This window comes from Brachionichthys hirsutus, unplaced genomic scaffold, assembly GCF_040956055.1.
Source record: "Brachionichthys hirsutus isolate HB-005 unplaced genomic scaffold, CSIRO-AGI_Bhir_v1 contig_258, whole genome shotgun sequence".
Classification (NCBI taxonomy): Eukaryota; Metazoa; Chordata; class Actinopteri; order Lophiiformes; family Brachionichthyidae; genus Brachionichthys; species Brachionichthys hirsutus.
In genome coordinates, this window is record NW_027180674.1 from 17765 (window position 1) to 34849 (window position 17085).

The 17085-nt window shown below is 44.6% G+C and overlaps 1 protein-coding gene across 1 annotated transcript; it reads left to right on the forward strand.

Moving 5' to 3' along the window:
• Window positions 1–2105: 2105 nt before the first annotated feature.
• LOC137916375 (uncharacterized) lies at window positions 2106–3175 on the forward strand. The gene has a single exon (XM_068759419.1). The coding sequence runs from the start codon at window positions 2106–2108 to the stop codon at window positions 2970–2972; it is 867 nt and encodes a 288-aa protein (XP_068615520.1). The 3' UTR covers window positions 2973–3175.
• The last annotated feature ends 13910 nt before the right edge of the window (window positions 3176–17085 follow it).

Genomic DNA, 17085 nt, shown 5'->3' on the forward strand with positions numbered 1-17085 from the left:
GTGGGGCGCGACCCCCCAAGGGGGCGGGGACGATGCCAGGGGGGGCGCGTATAACCATCCGAGGAGCATGCTTTTCTTTTGCTGGTGTACAAGATTCAAGTGTAATTGTACATCCACTACAGTAGGTGGCAGTGACGTTTTGTAATGTTTCATTGTGATTGTGTTAAGTATAAGGATGTTAATCTGAGTAGATTTATAAGGGTAAGAACAGAAGAAGCTATTGTCAAATTCATAAATGCATTAATACAAAATTGGAAACAAGTGCTTAAAGAGACTAATACCAACAAACCATATGAAACATGCCTGACAATATTTCACTATAAATGATGAAAATTGTCCTTTGAAACAATGAGAAAGTAAATATATCGACAGGCTCTGGATGACAAAAGGACTTCAGAATGCTTGCAAAAAAATTCAATTCAATTCAATTCAGTTTTATTATTTATATAGCGCCTGATCACAACAGGAAGTCATCTCAAGGCACTTTACAGGATTAGCAGGGAAAGACCTGCAGGGAAACACAGAACCCAACTTGACCCACAAGAGCAAGAACTTTGAAGACGGAGGCAAGGAAAAACTTCCCTTTAACAGGCAGAAACCTTAGACAGAACCTAGGCTCATGGTGGACGGCCATCTGTCTGACCGGCTGGGTTGAGAGAGAGAGAGAGAGAGAGAGAGAATGGCAGGTCGGAGGCGAGTCAAAAACAAGGAGATGGATAGGGAAGCGATAGCAAGAGGAGCAGGAGCAGACAAAAACAAGATGTATAAGACTGGAAATGCTAATGCTAGCGATATGGGCATCAGTGCTGAGGGACACAGGTCCAGGTTCTGCAGCACCACGGACAGAAGGACCTGAGGGAAGCATATACAGCGTGAACAGAATATGTCCAAGCACTGAACCCTGTGGAACTCCATATTTAACTTCAGTGTACGTAGAAGATTTATCATGAACACATACAAACTGAAATCTATCAGATAAATATGATCTAAACCAGTTCAATGCAGATCCTCTAACACCAACAGATTGTTCCAGCCTCTGTAACAGAATCTGATGATCTATTGTGTCAAAGGCTGCACTGAGATCTAATAAAATAAGCACGGAGACAAGTCCATTATCAGACGCTATTAAAGGTCATTGGTGACTTTAGCTAATGCTGTCTCTGTGCTATGATGAGCTCTGAAACCCGACTGGAAAACCTCAAATAACTGATTGTCTTGTAAGAATTCACACAGCTGACTGGAAACTGCTTTCTCTAGAAGCTTTGACAGGAATGGAAGGTTTGAAATTGGCCGATAGTTAGCCGAGAAATCAGGATCCAATGTTGGTTTTTTGAGAAGCGGTTTAATGACTGCTGTTTTAAAAGACTTGGGTACATAGCCTGTGAGTAAGGATAGATTAATCGTATTAGTAAAGCTATTCTGATTGAGGGGAAGACTTATTTAAGCAGACTCGTTGGGACCGGGTCTAGGAGACAAGTGCACGGTTTAGATGAGGCAACAGCCACACTTAGTTGCTGCAGGTTAATGGGGGTGAAGCTATCCAAGTAACCATCAAGAGTAACAGTCGTGTCTCTACTTCCATGCCTCAGGGAGGGGTCAATGCCACACGAAGGCAGACGCTGATGAATGACGTCCCTAATAGATTCGATTTTGGTACTGAAGAAGTTCATGAAATCTTCAGACCTGTCGGAACAGAAGGGTCAACAGAGCTAGCGCTTTGTGTTAGCCTAGCTACGGGGTCAGAGAGAAACCTTGGATTAGATTTGTTCTCTTCTATTAGATTAGTAATATGCTGCTCTAGCTTTGTGTTAGCCTAGCTACCATCGTTCATAGTTACTATCGTTCATAGTTACTATCGTTCATAGTTACTATAGTTCATAGTTACAATCGTACATAATTACTATCGTTCATAGTTACTATTGTTCATAGTTACTATAGTTCATAGTTACTATAATTCATAGTTACTATTGTTCATAGTTACTATCGTTCATAGTTACTATAGTTCATAGTTACTATTGTACATAATTACTATCGTTCATAGTTACTATCGTTCATAGTTATAAAGCTAACTATCGAATAGCTTTAGCACCGCTAGCTAGCTAGCGATGGCTTCTCCCTCTGCCTCTCCGCTGTCCTGCTCAGTGTGTCAAATGTTTAGCTTCTCCTCTGCCTCCTTTACTGACAGTGAAACGTGTAAGAGGTGTAGTCTATTTGCTATGTTGGAGACGAGGCTAAATGATTTAGAGACCCGGTTCCGCACCATAGAAGCGAATCCAGTAGCTTCGATAGCTAGCCAGCCCTCCCTTAGCGGTGCGGACCGAGCCGCTAACCGTCTCCCGGCTGCTCCCGAGCAGCCGGGACACCAAGGCGGCTGGGTGACTGTTCGGAGGAAGCATAGTCCGAAGCCCGCTACGGTTCACCACCGCCCCGTTCACGTTTCTAATAGATTTTCCCCGCTCAGCAACACACCTGCTGAGGACAGTACTCTGGTGATTGGTAGCTCCGTTCTCAGAAACGTGAAGCTAGCGACTCCAGCGGCCATAGTGAGGTGTATCCCGGGGGCCAGAGCGGGCGACATTGAATCAAATTTGAAGTTGCTGGCGAAAGCTAAACGTAAATACCGTAAGATTGTAATCCACGTCGGCACTAATGACGTCCGGCTACGCCAGTCGGAGGTCACTAAAATTAATATTGAGTCGGTGTGTAGCTTTGCTAGGACTATGTCGGACTCCGTAGTTTTCTCTGGCCCCCTCCCCAATCTGACGAGTGACGATATGTTTAGCCGCATGTCGTCATTCAACCGCTGGCTGTCTAGGTGGTGTCCGGAAAACAACGTGGGCTTCGTAAATAACTGGCAGACATTCTGGGGAAAACCTGGTCTTATTAGGAGAGACGGTGTCCATCCTACGTTTGCTGGCGCAGCTCTCATTTCTAGCAATCTGACCGAGTTTGTTAGACAACCAAAACCCTGACAATCCAGAGTCGGGACCAGGAGTCAGAGATGTAGTCCTACACCCATCTCTGAGCGTCCTCTGGATCAGTCACCCACCCAGAACCCCATCCAGAACCCCACACGGAACCCCATAGAGATGGTGTCTATAGAGATGGTGTCTGTTCCCCGACCCCCTAAGGTTGTTAAATTGTACAGGAGACGTGTTACTCCTGGAAACCTTATAAAAATAAAAACTGCTGCCACAGAAATTAATAATAGTAAAACCATTAAATGTGGACTTTTGAATATTCGCTCTTTGGCGTCAAAGGCATTTTTAATAAATGATCTGATCTCAGATCAGCATGTTGATATTTTCTCTTTGACAGAAACCTGGCTGGGTCCTGAAGATTATTTCAGTTTAAATGAAGCCACGCCTCCCGGTTATGTTAACTCTCACATTTCTCGAGACGCCGGCCGAGGAGGTGGAGTTGGAGCCATCTATAACTCTGAGCTCCAGATTAACACTAAACCTAAGTTAAACTATACCTCCTTTGAGAGTCTTATTCTTGGTCTGTCACTCCCAACATGGAAATCAAGCCAGCCAGTCCTGATTGTTATAGTTTACCGCCCTCCAGGCCCATACTCTGATTTCATGTCAGAATTTTCAGAATTTTTAACAAGCTTAGTTCTGAAAGCAGAACAGATACTTGTTGTGGGAGATTTTAACATTCATGTAGATGTCAGTGACGACTGCCTTGCTACTGCCTTCCTCTCATTACTGGACTCAATTGGCTTCTCCCAGATAGTGAACGAACCCACCCACAGCTTTAATCACACCCTGGATCTGGTTCTCACGTATGGTATTGATATTGATCAATTAATCGTATTTCCACTGAACCCTTTTTTATCAGACCACAAGTTCATCACTTTTACGTTTGTATTATTGGACTACGTTCCATCAAACAGAACTGCCTTGACTAGATGTCTGTCTGATGGTGCTATTGCTAAATTCAAAGAAGTGATCCCGTCAGCATTAAACTCTTTATCAAGCCTTAACATTACTGAGGAGTCGTGTGGTAACTTTAGCCCCTCCCACATAGATCATCTTGTAGGTGGTGCTGGGGACTTGATGCGCACGACGCTTGACTCCATCGCCCCCTTAAGAATTAAAAAACTAAAACCAAAAAGGAAAGCTCCGTGGTTCAATTCTGAAATTAGATTGTTAAAACAAACATCCCGAAGACTGGAGAGAAGGTGGCGCTCAACTAAATTGGAGGAGTCTTGTTTAATCTGGAAAAACAGCCTGAAAATGTACAGGAAGACGCTCCGCAAGGCAAGAGGTGCATATTACTCATCTCTAATAGAAGAGAACAAATCTAATCCAAGGTTTCTCTTTGACACCGTAGCTAGGCTGACACAAAGCGCCAGCTCTGTTGACCCTTTTGTCCCGATAGGTCTCAGTAGTGAAGATTTCATGAACTTCTTCAGTACCAAAATCGAATCGATTAGGGACGTCATTCATCAGCGTCTGCCTTCGTGTGGCATTGACCCCCCCCCCCCTGGCAATGGAAGTAGAGATACGGCTGTTACTCTTGATGGTTACTTGGATAGCTTCACCCCCATTAACTTGCAGCAAATGAGTGCAGCTATTGCCTCATCTAAACCGTGCTCTTGTCTCTTAGACCCGGTCCCAACTAAGCTACTTAAAGAAGTCTTCCCCTCAATCAGTATTGCTTTGCTAAATATAATTAATCTATCCCTACTCACAGGCTATGTACCCAAGTCTTTTAAAACAGCAGTCATTAAACCGCTTCTCAAAAAACCAACATTAGATGCTGATGTCTTGGCTAACTATCGGCCAATTTCAAACCTTCCATTCCTGTCAAAGCTTTTAGAGAAAGCAGTTTCCAGTCAGCTGTGTGAATTCTTACAAGACAATCAGTTATTTGAGGTTTTCCAGTCGGGTTTCAGAACTCATCATAGCACAGAGACAGCATTAGTTAAAGTCACCAATGACCTTTTAATAGCGTCTGATAATGGACTTGTCTCCGTGCTTATTTTATTAGATCTCAGCGCAGCCTTTGACACAATAGATCATCAGATTCTGTTACAGAGGCTGGAACAGTCTGTTGGTGTTAGAGGATCTGCATTAAACTGGTTTAGATCATATTTATCTGATAGATTTCAGTTTGTACGTGTTCATGATGAATCTTCTACGTACACTGACGTTAAATATGGAGTTCCACAGGGTTCAGTGCTTGGACCTATTCTGTTCACGCTGTATATGCTACCCTTAGGTAACATTATTAAGAAACATAGCATAAATTTCCACTGCTATGCGGACGATACTCAATTGTACCTGTCCGTTCAGCCAGACAAAGTCGATCAGTTGGTTAGACTTCAGACGTGCCTTAAGGACATTAACTCCTGGATGACCGAGAACTTCCTGTTATTAAATCTAAATAAAACTGAGGTTCTGGTTCTTGGGCCAAAGCATCTCAGAAATGTCTGTTCTAGTGTTGTAGTTGAACTAGATGGCGTCTCAGTGTCCACCAGCACCACTGCCAAGAATCTGGGTGTAATCTTTGATCAGGACCTGTCATTTCAGTCCCAGATAAAGCATATTTCAAGGACTGCGTTCTTTCACCTTCGGAATATTTCGAAAGTCAGGCACCTACTAACCCGAAAAGATGCAGAAAAAATAGTCCATGCTTTTGTGACTTCCAGACTGGACTACTGCAACTCCTTACTGTCCGGCTGCCCCAAAAAGTCTATTAAACATCTCCAGCTAATCCAGAATGCAGCAGCTCGTGTTTTGACGGGGACCAGACTGAGAGAACACATTTCCCCTGTTCTGGCGTCTCTGCATTGGCTTCCTGTTAGGGAACGGATTGAATATAAAATCCTTCTACTTACTTTTAAAGCCCTCACTGGCCAGGCCCCTCCTTACCTTACAGAGATGATTATCCCGTATTGCCCCACTAGGACCCTGCGGTCCCAAAACGCTGGCCTGCTCGTGGTTCCAAAAATTTCCAAGAGCAGACAGGGGGGCAGAGCATTCAGCTATCAAGCTCCTTTATTGTGGAATCGGCTCCCCGTTTTGGTTCGTGAGACAGACACCATCTCTATGTTCAAGAGTAGATTAAAGACTTTCCTTTTTAACAAAGCTTATAACTAATCAATGCAGTAATCAGTATAATCAATCTGCTGTCATTAGGCAGCATTGGTGGCTTAACATCATGACACACTGAGCTCCTCCCCCTTTATCTGATTATTTATGTTATAAATAGATGTGTGCAATATGTCTCTATTCCCCGTAGTCTTGTTCGCTCTCTCCCGCTGTTTGTCCCTCTCTCTCTTTCAGGTCCTTCTGTCCGTGGTGCTGCAGAACCTGGACCTGTGTCCCTCAACACTGAAGTCCACGTCGCTAGCATTAGCATTTAGTTTTTGTCTGCTCCTGCTCTGTCTCACTATCACTTCCCTATCCATCTCCTTGACTCGTCTCCGACCTGCCATTCTCTCTCTCTCTCTCTTTCTCTCTCTCTCAACCCAGCCGGCCAGACAGATGGCCGTCCACCATGAGCCTAGGTTCTGTCCAAGGTTTCTGCCCGTTAAAGGGAAGTTTTTCCTTGCCTCCGTTGCTCTTGTGGGTCAAGTTGGGTTCTGTGTTTCCCTGCAGGTCTTTCCCTGCTAATCCTGTAAAGTGCCTTGAGATGACTTTATGTTGTGATCTGGCGCTATATAAATAAAACTGAATTGAATTGAATTGAGTTACTATAGTTCATAGTTACTATCGTTCATAGTTACTATAGTTCATAGTTACTATCGTTCATAGTTACTATCGTTCATAGTTACTATCGTTCATAGTTACTATAGTTCATAGTTACTATCGTTCATAGTTACTATCGTTCATAGTTACTATAGTTCATAGTTACTATCGTTCATAGTTACTATAGTTCATAGTTACTATCGTTCATAGTTACTATCGTTCATAGTTACTATAGTTCATAGTTGCTATCGTTCATAGTTACTATAGTTCATAGTTACTATCGTTTAAAGATCAACCGCTCCATTGGCGTCGAGTCGGCCGGACGGCCCCTCAGCGCTTGGCTGCATTTTGCTGACGCTGCATCTCTACGGTCACTCTCCCATGATGCAACAGGAGAAGCGAGCGGCGCTCAGGACACGGGAACTTTCCGCTGGCGTGTGCAGCCTGAAGGCTGACAGACGACAAACGTGATGGCGACTCGGTTCACCAACAACAAACAGCAGAGAGCCCCCCCCCCCACGTCAAAATTATTCTGTTTGACCTTTACCCTCCTTCACTTTATCATGAACGATTGTGTGTGTGTAGGACCCGAGTGTGTTCGCGATGCAGGTCCAGGCCGAGCAGGGCGGGGCGGCAGGAAGTTAACCTTTTGTTTCCGTTATTATTTATTTGAACTTCCAGAGGGCCCCCACCCTACCAACGCTTCCAGCTGTTTGTAATGAGTCCTCCAGTCCTGCAGGGGGAACCTCCTCCCCACTCCACCAGCCCCACCAGGAGCTCCTTCCACCGGGCTCCGTTCAGCCGGCCCTCAAGCCTCCGCTCCGGCCGGGACCACCAGTTCCATATCGAGTCCCAGTTCCCTCTACCAGGCTTAGACTTAGACTTAGAAAACTTTATTATCCCCGTGAGGGGCAATTTGCTTTACAGCCAGCAGAAACACACCACAATTCAGTTAACACACAACAAAACATAAAAAGTGCACAACTGGAATAAAAGCTTGTCATTAAAGGCTGTTGATGAAACCAATGGATGCAGGAAGAAATGACTGCTTCAATCTGTTTGTCCTGCAATTTGGTACTGACGACCGGAAGGCAGCAGCCTGTATTCAGAGGCCAGCGGGTGAGTCGGGTCAGCCAGGACAGCTTGTGCTTTCTTTGTTACCCTGGCTCTGTACAGGACAGAGAGCTCCTTGAAGCTAACCCCCCCACCCCATCTTGCTGCACCTCTTAACGATGCTGTTCAGCCTGTTTTTGTCCTTCACAGTAAGGGACCCAAACCAGCAAATAAAAGAGAAGGTTAAAACAGACTCAATAAAACAAGAATAAAACATCTTCATAAAAGAGGTATCCACACTAAAACTTCTCAACTTCCGGTAAAAGTACATGCTGGTGGGCCTTTGCACAAACAGCATCCGTGTTTGCCTCAAATGACAGCTTGTCGTCCGCGATGGTACCCAGGTATTAGTACTGCTGTACCGTTTCCACTACCTGACCATGAATAAGAACAGGGAGGATTGGTGGGGGCTTCCTCCTAAAATTAATGAGCATTTCTTTTGTTTTCTTAACATTAATGCTCAAGAAAGACCTCTCACACCAGTTTAAAAAGTCACTCAACACTGGGCTGTGATCGGTGTCCTGATTAGGGCAGACCCCCCCAGCCGGACTCGCCCCCCAGATCTCCTCACAGGTAAGCACAAGTAATGTGGCCAATGAACATCAACAGTCACAACAACCCTTTTCTTTTTTACATGTTACAACTCCCATTTTATGTTGACCTCTTAATGAGACACTTGGGCCTGCCTCTCAGACGTGATCAGATCTAGACTCCCTCTAAGGATAACCTCCAGTGATGCTCGGAGATCTTTGGTCTTGGTTGTGGCCACAATGGAGAATCCTGATTCACACAGGTATGTAGTTGTGAATGGGAGAAGGAGTTTCACAGCCCTCAGTGCTAGACAGTACTCTTTGAGACCACAATCCAGAAGGAGCCTAGGTCCAGTTTGGCCCACAATTTGTCCTGATATTTAAAGAAATCAAAAGGCTGTCTCTGACGCCATCCTTTCATGTGAGTAAAAAGATTTGGTGCACCTTTTCTCATTGATAGGTGACACGCTTTACGTTAGGAGGACATCTTGAACGCTTGTCTTTGTTTCTGTTTTTCTTTTCTTTATACAGCAGCATTGTAGAGTTTGCACTGCTGTTTTAATACGCAGCAAGCAGGAGTTGGTCCTAATCTGAGTCATCAGACAGATGCTGGCCAAAGGTTGGGAGAGGGATGTTCAAAATCGAGGGTGGGATGCCAAGAAGTGGGCATGGAAGGTCAACAACAATTGAAGGTGCAAAGTTGATAGTTGGGGGTGTCAGATTGGAAGCTGAATTTGCAAGACCACTTGTTGAGGGTTTGGTCTCTTCAGCTCTGTCCTCAAACACACTTCTGCCTCGGCTGATGTTCGTCTTCAGTTTCGTCTTCCCTGCTGCGCTTCGTGCCTCTTTTCTGAGGAAGTTCTTCCTGGAGTCCGACAGCTTTGGGCTCCTGAGGGGAGTCGCCAGAAACAGCAGCAACAAGCTGGTCAAGAAAGCCATCAGTATTGTAAAGGAATGCGAAAGCTTGTGACTTGTTAGGGAAGAGATCAAGAAGTTCCTGCGGGAAGGCTTCAAGAAGCTCTGGAGGGAAGAGGTTATCATCTTCAGCCTCTTCTTCATTGATCATGGATTCAGGGCTGTCCTCACACACTCTCTTCTGCCTCGGCTCACATTCGTCTTTAGTTTCGTCTTCCCTGCTGCGCTTCGTGCCTCTTTTCTGAGGAAGATCTTCCAGGAGTGTAACAGCTTGGGGATCCTGAGGGGATTCATCTGGACCATCAGCAGCAAACTTGTCATGGTGAGGCTGCTGCTCAACAATTGAGGGTCCAAAGTTGATATTTAGGGGTGCCAGATTGGAAGCTGAATTTGCAAGACCACTTGTTGAGGGTTTGGTCTCTTCAGCTCTGTCCTCACACACACTCTTCTGCCTCGGCTGACGTTCGTCTTCAGTTTCGTCTTCCCTGCTGCGCTTCGTGCCTCTTTTCTGAGGAAGAGTTTCCAGGAGTCCAACAGCTTTGGGCTCCTGGGGGGAGTCGCCAGAAACAGCAGCAACAAGCTGGTCAAGAAAGCCATCAGTATTGTAAAGGAATGCGAAAGCTTGTGACTCGTTAGGGAAGAGATCAAGAAGTTCCTGCGAGAAGGCTTCAAGAAGATCCGGAGGGAAGAGGTTATCATCTTCAGCCTCTTCATTGATCATGGATTCAAATCCTTCCTCTGTGCTTTCAAAAGGATTGTCAAAAACTTCTATGTCTGCATCATAACTTCCCTCATCAATGTAGAAAAGCTCATCTAATTGTAGAGGGTCTTGAACAGGAAGCATAGGGAGCATGCCTGGAGGGACAAAAAAAAATAGGAAATATTTAGGATTAACTAAGCATCAATATGAATGCGCATCGTGAAAATGTGCATATAATGTGCATATATTTTGGTGGATATTATTAGATGCGACCTTCGTGTGTAACTTGAATGATACCCGTTATTTACTTAATACTTCTCACAGTATTGAGAGAAATGTCATTGTAAAGATAAAATGGGAGGCTAGTGTTCAAACACAAAACCGACATATCCTACTGCTTCAGTGGTCGCTAATCAAGAGAAGTCGTTGCCATTTCCTCCCGAAAGAGGCACTCGCCAAGGATGTACCCTAACGCCGTTGTTATTTGCACTTGCCCTGGAGCCATTAGCGATTAGCGTAGCAGAAAAACAATTCAATCAGACCTATCTCTATTGGAATACACCATAAGATATCACTCTATGCGTTGCAATTTTTGTGTGTGACCCTGAGCAGTCTGTCCCACATTTACTGGAAAGTAGTCAACTCTTTCGGGGCTGTATCCGGATATACTATAAACTGGCAGAAGAGTGAACTCGTAGCATTTGGAGCTGATGTGGATCCTGTTTTTATAGATTCCACTCAATTGAAAATCTCAAACACTGTTAAATATTTAGGAATAAAAATCACAAAAAATTCTAAATTGCTTTTTCAAGATAATTTAAAGGAAAGACGAGATGCTTTGGGGAAAAAAAGTCGATAAATGGAGAACTAGTTAGTGTTGATTTTACAGACGTAATGAGAAATGAACAGAAGGCCTTTTAATTTCAGAATAAAAATGTCTCACCTTCTTGAACATTGACAAAATGCTGTTCGTCTATTGGCTGCAGCCATTCCTTGTCTTCGCATGGTATGTTGGGGCTCATTTTACTTGCTGATAAAGAAGGATCCCAAACCAAAAGCAACAGCTCTCTGTGCTCAGCGGTGTTGTAAATATACCCTTGAACGAGCACCATCAAAACTTTTTGCTTTGATCACTATTTAACACCACAAATGCTTTGAACTCTCCCCACAGCTTTGAAATGTGAAAAAGAAGTTGTGATTGGTGGATTGTTGTTATGACAAATTTATTAGCACCCATTTCCTTCTAAATTACGAGGGATTATTCAATTTTTCTGCTTCTTCCTCTTTACTCCTCCTTTCTTCTCGGTTTCACCAAAGGATTTCACCGCATTCAGATCAGTATTCTGTTGTTGGACTTCTGTGCTAGTCACAGATTATCCATAACTTTCAATGGTTGTGAAAACAGTACAATGTTACAATTCTTTTTTTTTTAGACTTTGACATTTTTTATTACATATACACAACAACAGTAACAACAACAACAACAACAACAACAAAAAACCATAGAACAGGTGAGGGCAAGGTCGCTACAATAATATGATACACAATATATAAAAATGATAGGAAACATATCAGGTACAATTCAAAACAGTCATTCAACGCAGGTCTTAAAGATATAGCAGTCCCATTTTTCCCAAAGTTTATCCCCCATCTCCTTCCGTAGGCGGAGAGCAAAGGTCATTTTCTCCATATTACAAACAGAGTTAATAATATTTTGAAATAATTTGATAGTAGGAGGGTTTTTCTGGAGCCAGCATTTAGTTATTGCTTTCTTACTTGCGGCCATAAAAATCTTCAGAAGATACTCATCTGTCTTTCTGAGCCCGTCTGGTAATTTCCCGAGGTATAGAAAAATAAAGGAGGATTTAAATAATATTCCAAAAGTTTCAAAGATTAAATGTTCCACACTTCTCCAGAAGGGCTGGAGGAGTGGGCAGGACCAAAATACATGTACACAATCTGCAGTGTCTGCTCCACACTCCCTCCAACAGGAATACTGCAACCCGCTCGATTTTGTTTTCTGGTGAGGGGTAATAAAAAAACGAATAATATTCTTCCAACAAAAATCTCTCCAAAAAAAGGAATTTGTGGATGAAGTTTGAGTATGCCATATTTGAAGCCACATTTCATCAGATGTAATAATGTTGGCTTATTTTTCCCATCACTGTGTCCTCTATACAACTGACCAACAATGCCTCTAGTACCCTTTGAACTATAAGCATCGATGAATAATCGTGTTACCTTTGATGGTTCTATATTGACAGAAGCTCGTATTTCATTATGGAAAGAGTGGCGGATCTGTAAATATCTGTAAAAATCTTCTTTCTCCATCTCATAAGTCCGGCATAGATCATTAAAACTCATTAGCCTTCCTTCCTTTACGATCGAACAGAAGGCAGTGATGCCTTGCTCGGTCCATTGTTTGAACCTGTGGTCCATTACTGCTGGGAGGAAGCGTGGATGAAATGCCGGCCAGCTCAGAAGTCCAATCTCTCTGTGGAGCTGAAATCTTTTCACCACCCCTGACCATATTTTCAAAGAGAAATTAACACATTGATTCCCAAATTGTTGTACTTCAATGGATTTGCTTGGGCAGCCCAATACAGACTGAACTGGTAGGTTTGTTAAAGACAGTTCCATGTCCTTCCATCTGGCCTCGTAGGCTGGGTTGCACCAACACACCAGGGGCCTCAGTTGAGCTGACAGATAGTAATCCTTTAGACAAGGTAGACTCATGCCCCCTATTGTGGCGTGTATAAAATTAATCCAAACGCCACGGTGGGCTAAGTCGAAGGGGTTAAAACATTGAAGACGCGCACGCAGTACGTTGCACAGGCCTTGACAGATTTATTCCGCTCCAGCTCGCAGAGAGAACGGTTTGAGGACTTACTTTGGCTGTTGTAGTGGTTGACAGTAAATACCTCATTGCCAGCGCGATCTGCCGTTGTTTCCGTCGCATCTATCCTGCGTTTATGATCATGCGGTTTCAGATTGCATATTCCACACATCAAACGTTTTCTGCAATCTCTGCTCATGTGCCCAATGCACAGACAGCCAAAACACATCCTGTTTTCCTTCAAAAAAGACATCTTTCCCTCTTGCGTCCTTTTATCCAACAGACGGCAAACATCCAAACTATGTCCAGCACCACAATACAAGCACGCCCTTTCAGGTACCGGTAAGTTCTTTTCTCTTCCGTTTACAGACTCCACTTTCCTTTCAACAGGTGCTACAGTGATGGCAAAACTACTACCTCGAGGGCTTGTATCAGACCGGGATGTTACAGGCAAATCTTGAATATCCCCAAAGACAGGGTCACTTGCGATCTTAACTTGCCTCTCAATAAACTCCACAATGTCATGAAAGGTTGCTCTACGATGGAGCCTTCCCTGCAGGTCACAGGCCTCACTTCTCCATTGATCTCGCAATTTATGGGGAAGCTTTTTCATAATAATTTGCATATTGGTGGGCACATTTAGGTCACCCACAGATTCTCCCATAGTGTTACAACACTCTCGCAGCAATAGACTGTAGGCTTGTAATGCCTTGAGATCTTCACCCTTTAAAAGAGGCCCTGAGAGCACCTTGTCCATGTAGGCTGACGCTACTTTAAATGGATCTCCAAAATGTTCTCGTAACAGAGCCTTCGCGTTGTTATATCCATAAGCAGGTGGCAGGTGCTGGCAGCTTCGGACCAAATCCCGGGGCTGACCTCTGGTATACTGCTCAAGGTAGTACAAACGGTCCTTGTGACTCGGAGTTCTGTCTTCAATGTTGTGCTCGAAGGCTCTTATGAAGGTTTGATATTGCAGTGGATCTCCATCCAAAACGTGTAGATCAAGGTTAGGCAAAAGGAAAAGTGACTGTTGCTGAACCATTAAGGATGTGATTTCATTCTGCTTCTCCAGCACTAATCAAACGCTGATCAAAAGTGTTCTCTGTTGTAGGTGCGGTTAGATCACACCGAATGGAAGCAACAGGGTGAAACTCATCTGCTGGTAACGCTTGCAGGCCGGCCCCAGACACAACAGAACGAGGCTCAGTTTGGTGACTCGTTTTAGGTTTCACAGCAGCACAACCTAAAGACACAGTGTCCTCCATCCCCGATGGCTGGGTGGGGAATGCAGGCACAAACGCTGCAGCATCCGTACTTAACTTAATGTTTGTGTTCTTATTCAAATAAGATAAATAATTCATCCCATCTGATTTAACAGAAACATGAGAACCTTCTGAGGCCCTTAACACGTTCACTTTAGCTATAGCAGCAACCAGTTCCATGCTCAAATCCATTGCCTCCATTCTCCTCTTTAACTGCTCCTGTTGTTCCTGCATAGCATGCTTCTCTTTCAGTAGCTTCTGGCGAGCCATCAGAGCGGCGGCTTCAGCCTCTGCTATTATTCTGATCGACGCAATGCTGGACACAGCAGACCTGCTGCTCATGGTGCTGCTCCTTTCATCATCTTCATCTACATCCGATCTGGTGTCCTGTTCTGGATCCATATTTAATTCACAAAATAACCAATAAATTACAAAATCTGCAGTGCACACAAAAAGCACAGCGCCTTATTTTTCTGAATTATATTCCATTAAACCCCGCCCTCTTGATCACACAGAGTTGTGGATAAACATCCAACGTCCCAGAACAAACAGCGCTTCACCGTCAACAGCTTCAAAACTTTTTTGTTGACAAAATATTGTGGCGTGTATAAAATTAATCCAAACGCCACGGTGGGCTAAGTCGAAGGGGTTAAAACATTGAAGACGCGCACGCAGTACGTTGCACAGGCCTTGACAGATTTATTCTGCTCCAGCTCGCAGAGATAACGGTTTGAGGACTGAGGTTGGTAAGCACTTTGGCGACAGGCAAGGAAAAACTTCCACATTTCAGGCCTTGGACAGAACCTAAGGGTGCACGATTGGACAAAGTAGACGGGGAAGTCCCGCCCTCTCCCGTGTTTTTTTTTTTTTGAGTGCGCAGTTGCGGCTGGAGGGAAGCTTACTTTGCTCTGGCCTAAATCATAAATGTTACACAATGCTAGTCGTTTTTAACAAACACAAAGTCGCTGGGGATCAGTAAAGTCTCCGGATCAGTTCAGAACAACGGAATGAGAAACTATCGCTGCCGAACAGCTGATTCTCCGCTCTGCGCTGGACTGTGTTAAAGCACCGTGGAGCTGCAGGGAGAAGTCTTATCAGTTACCGGTGATACGTAGCTGGTTCTGAAAAAAATATTAAAGAATTATAACGCATATTTAGTTAATGAAATCTACAGCGGTACATATTTCACCACTTTTAGTTTTTCTGGTAACTGAGCTTCCCCTGCAGAGCAACTTGGAGTACTCGCTGTACTTCCTCTACCGGAGATGTACCGTGTAGCATCACTACGTACAGCTGATCCTGCCTTTGCTCCGCCGAAAGGAACCGAGACCCTCCTTTTCAGGCGGACTTTTTTGATCCTCTCCAGAGTCCGGATGCGCATTCCCACTGGCCCAAACGGAGCGGATTATCCGAGGAAAGGAACTCTGGTCAGTTTAAAAGGGAGCAAAGAGCGGCAGTGTGAAAGCACCTTAGACTCCCTCACCAGCAGTGTTGGGCAAGTTACTTAAGATCAGTAATATATTACTTATTACTAGTTACTTGCTGGGATCATTCATAAAATAAGAATAATAAGAATAATAAAAATAATAATATTAAAAAAAATTATAATAATAATAAAAAAAATAAAAAAAATTTTGAATTAATTTTAATTTACATTGCACCAGATCAGAACAGACAGTCGTCTCACTTTACAGGTATAGGCAGCCCAGACTTCCCTCTCCCAGGCCACTCCCTCGAGCTCTTGCGGGGGGATCACGAGGCGTTCCCAGGCCAGCCAAGAGACATAGTCTCTCCAGCGTGTCCTGGGGCTTCCCCGTGGTCTCCTACCGGTGGGACGTGCCCTGAACACCTCACCAGGGAGGCGTCCAGGAGGCATCTTGAATAGATGCACCTCATCTGGCTCCTCTCAATGCGGAGGAGCAGCGGCTCTACTCCGAGCTCCTCCCGGATGACTGAGCTTCTCACCCCATCTCTAAGGGAGAGCCCAGCCACCCTACGGAGGAAGCTCATTTCAGCCGCTTGTACCCGGGATCTTGTTCTTTCGGTCACTACCCAAAGCTCGTGACCACAGGTGAGGGTAGGAACGAAGATCGACCGGTAAATCGAGAGCTTCTCCTTTCGACTCAGCTCTCTCTTCACCATGACGGATCGGTGCAGAGTCCGCATCACTGCAGACGCTGCACCGATCCGTCTGTCGATCTCTCGCTCCATCCTTCCCTCACTCGTGAACAAGACCCCGAGGTACTTGAACTCCTCCACTTGGGGCAGGATCTCCTCCCCGACCCGGAGGGTGCACTCCACCCTTTTCCGGCTGAGAACCATGGCCTCGGAATTAGAGGTGCTGATTCTCATCCCGGCCGCTTCACATGCGGCTGCGAACCGATCCAGTGAGAGCTGGAGGGCACGGCCTGATGAGGCCAACAGGATCATGTCGTCTGCAAAAAGCAGTGACCCAATCCTGAGGTCACCAAACCGAACCCCCTCAACGCCCCGGCTGCACCTAGAAATTAGACCTAGCCTTATTATTTTGCTGGGCGTGATGTCCAAAGAGCAATCAAATGCTATGGAGGGGTATCAAACCTGTGTCAGATTTTTCTTCCTGCCAGTCTCGAGCAAGTGATTTTAGAAGAAACTCAAGTTAGTGAGATCAGATGCTAGAGTAAAGGTTGTACAGAAAACCTGCTGTGTCTCGACACTAGGCACACGGCTATGCACAGGTTCGACACCCCTGCGGTCAATTTCCACACCACATTGCTTATTAGCCTCATCCCTTTGATGTCCATCTGCTTTGATCTTATTGACCTTTGGAGACCCATATATGCTCTGTCTTTGATGTCTATATGCTTTGATGTTTTTTCGCGTCCCTTCTCATAGTCCACAACCATTGATTTAGGAAAGTCCGAATTGTACATTTTGCACTGTCCTTTTTTTCTGAAAGAAAACAATTAATTCATGACAATAAATATTTTTACCAAAACCCTGGTAGTCAGTGGTCAGACTTTGGGGCCCTCACCGCCACGGCCTGAGA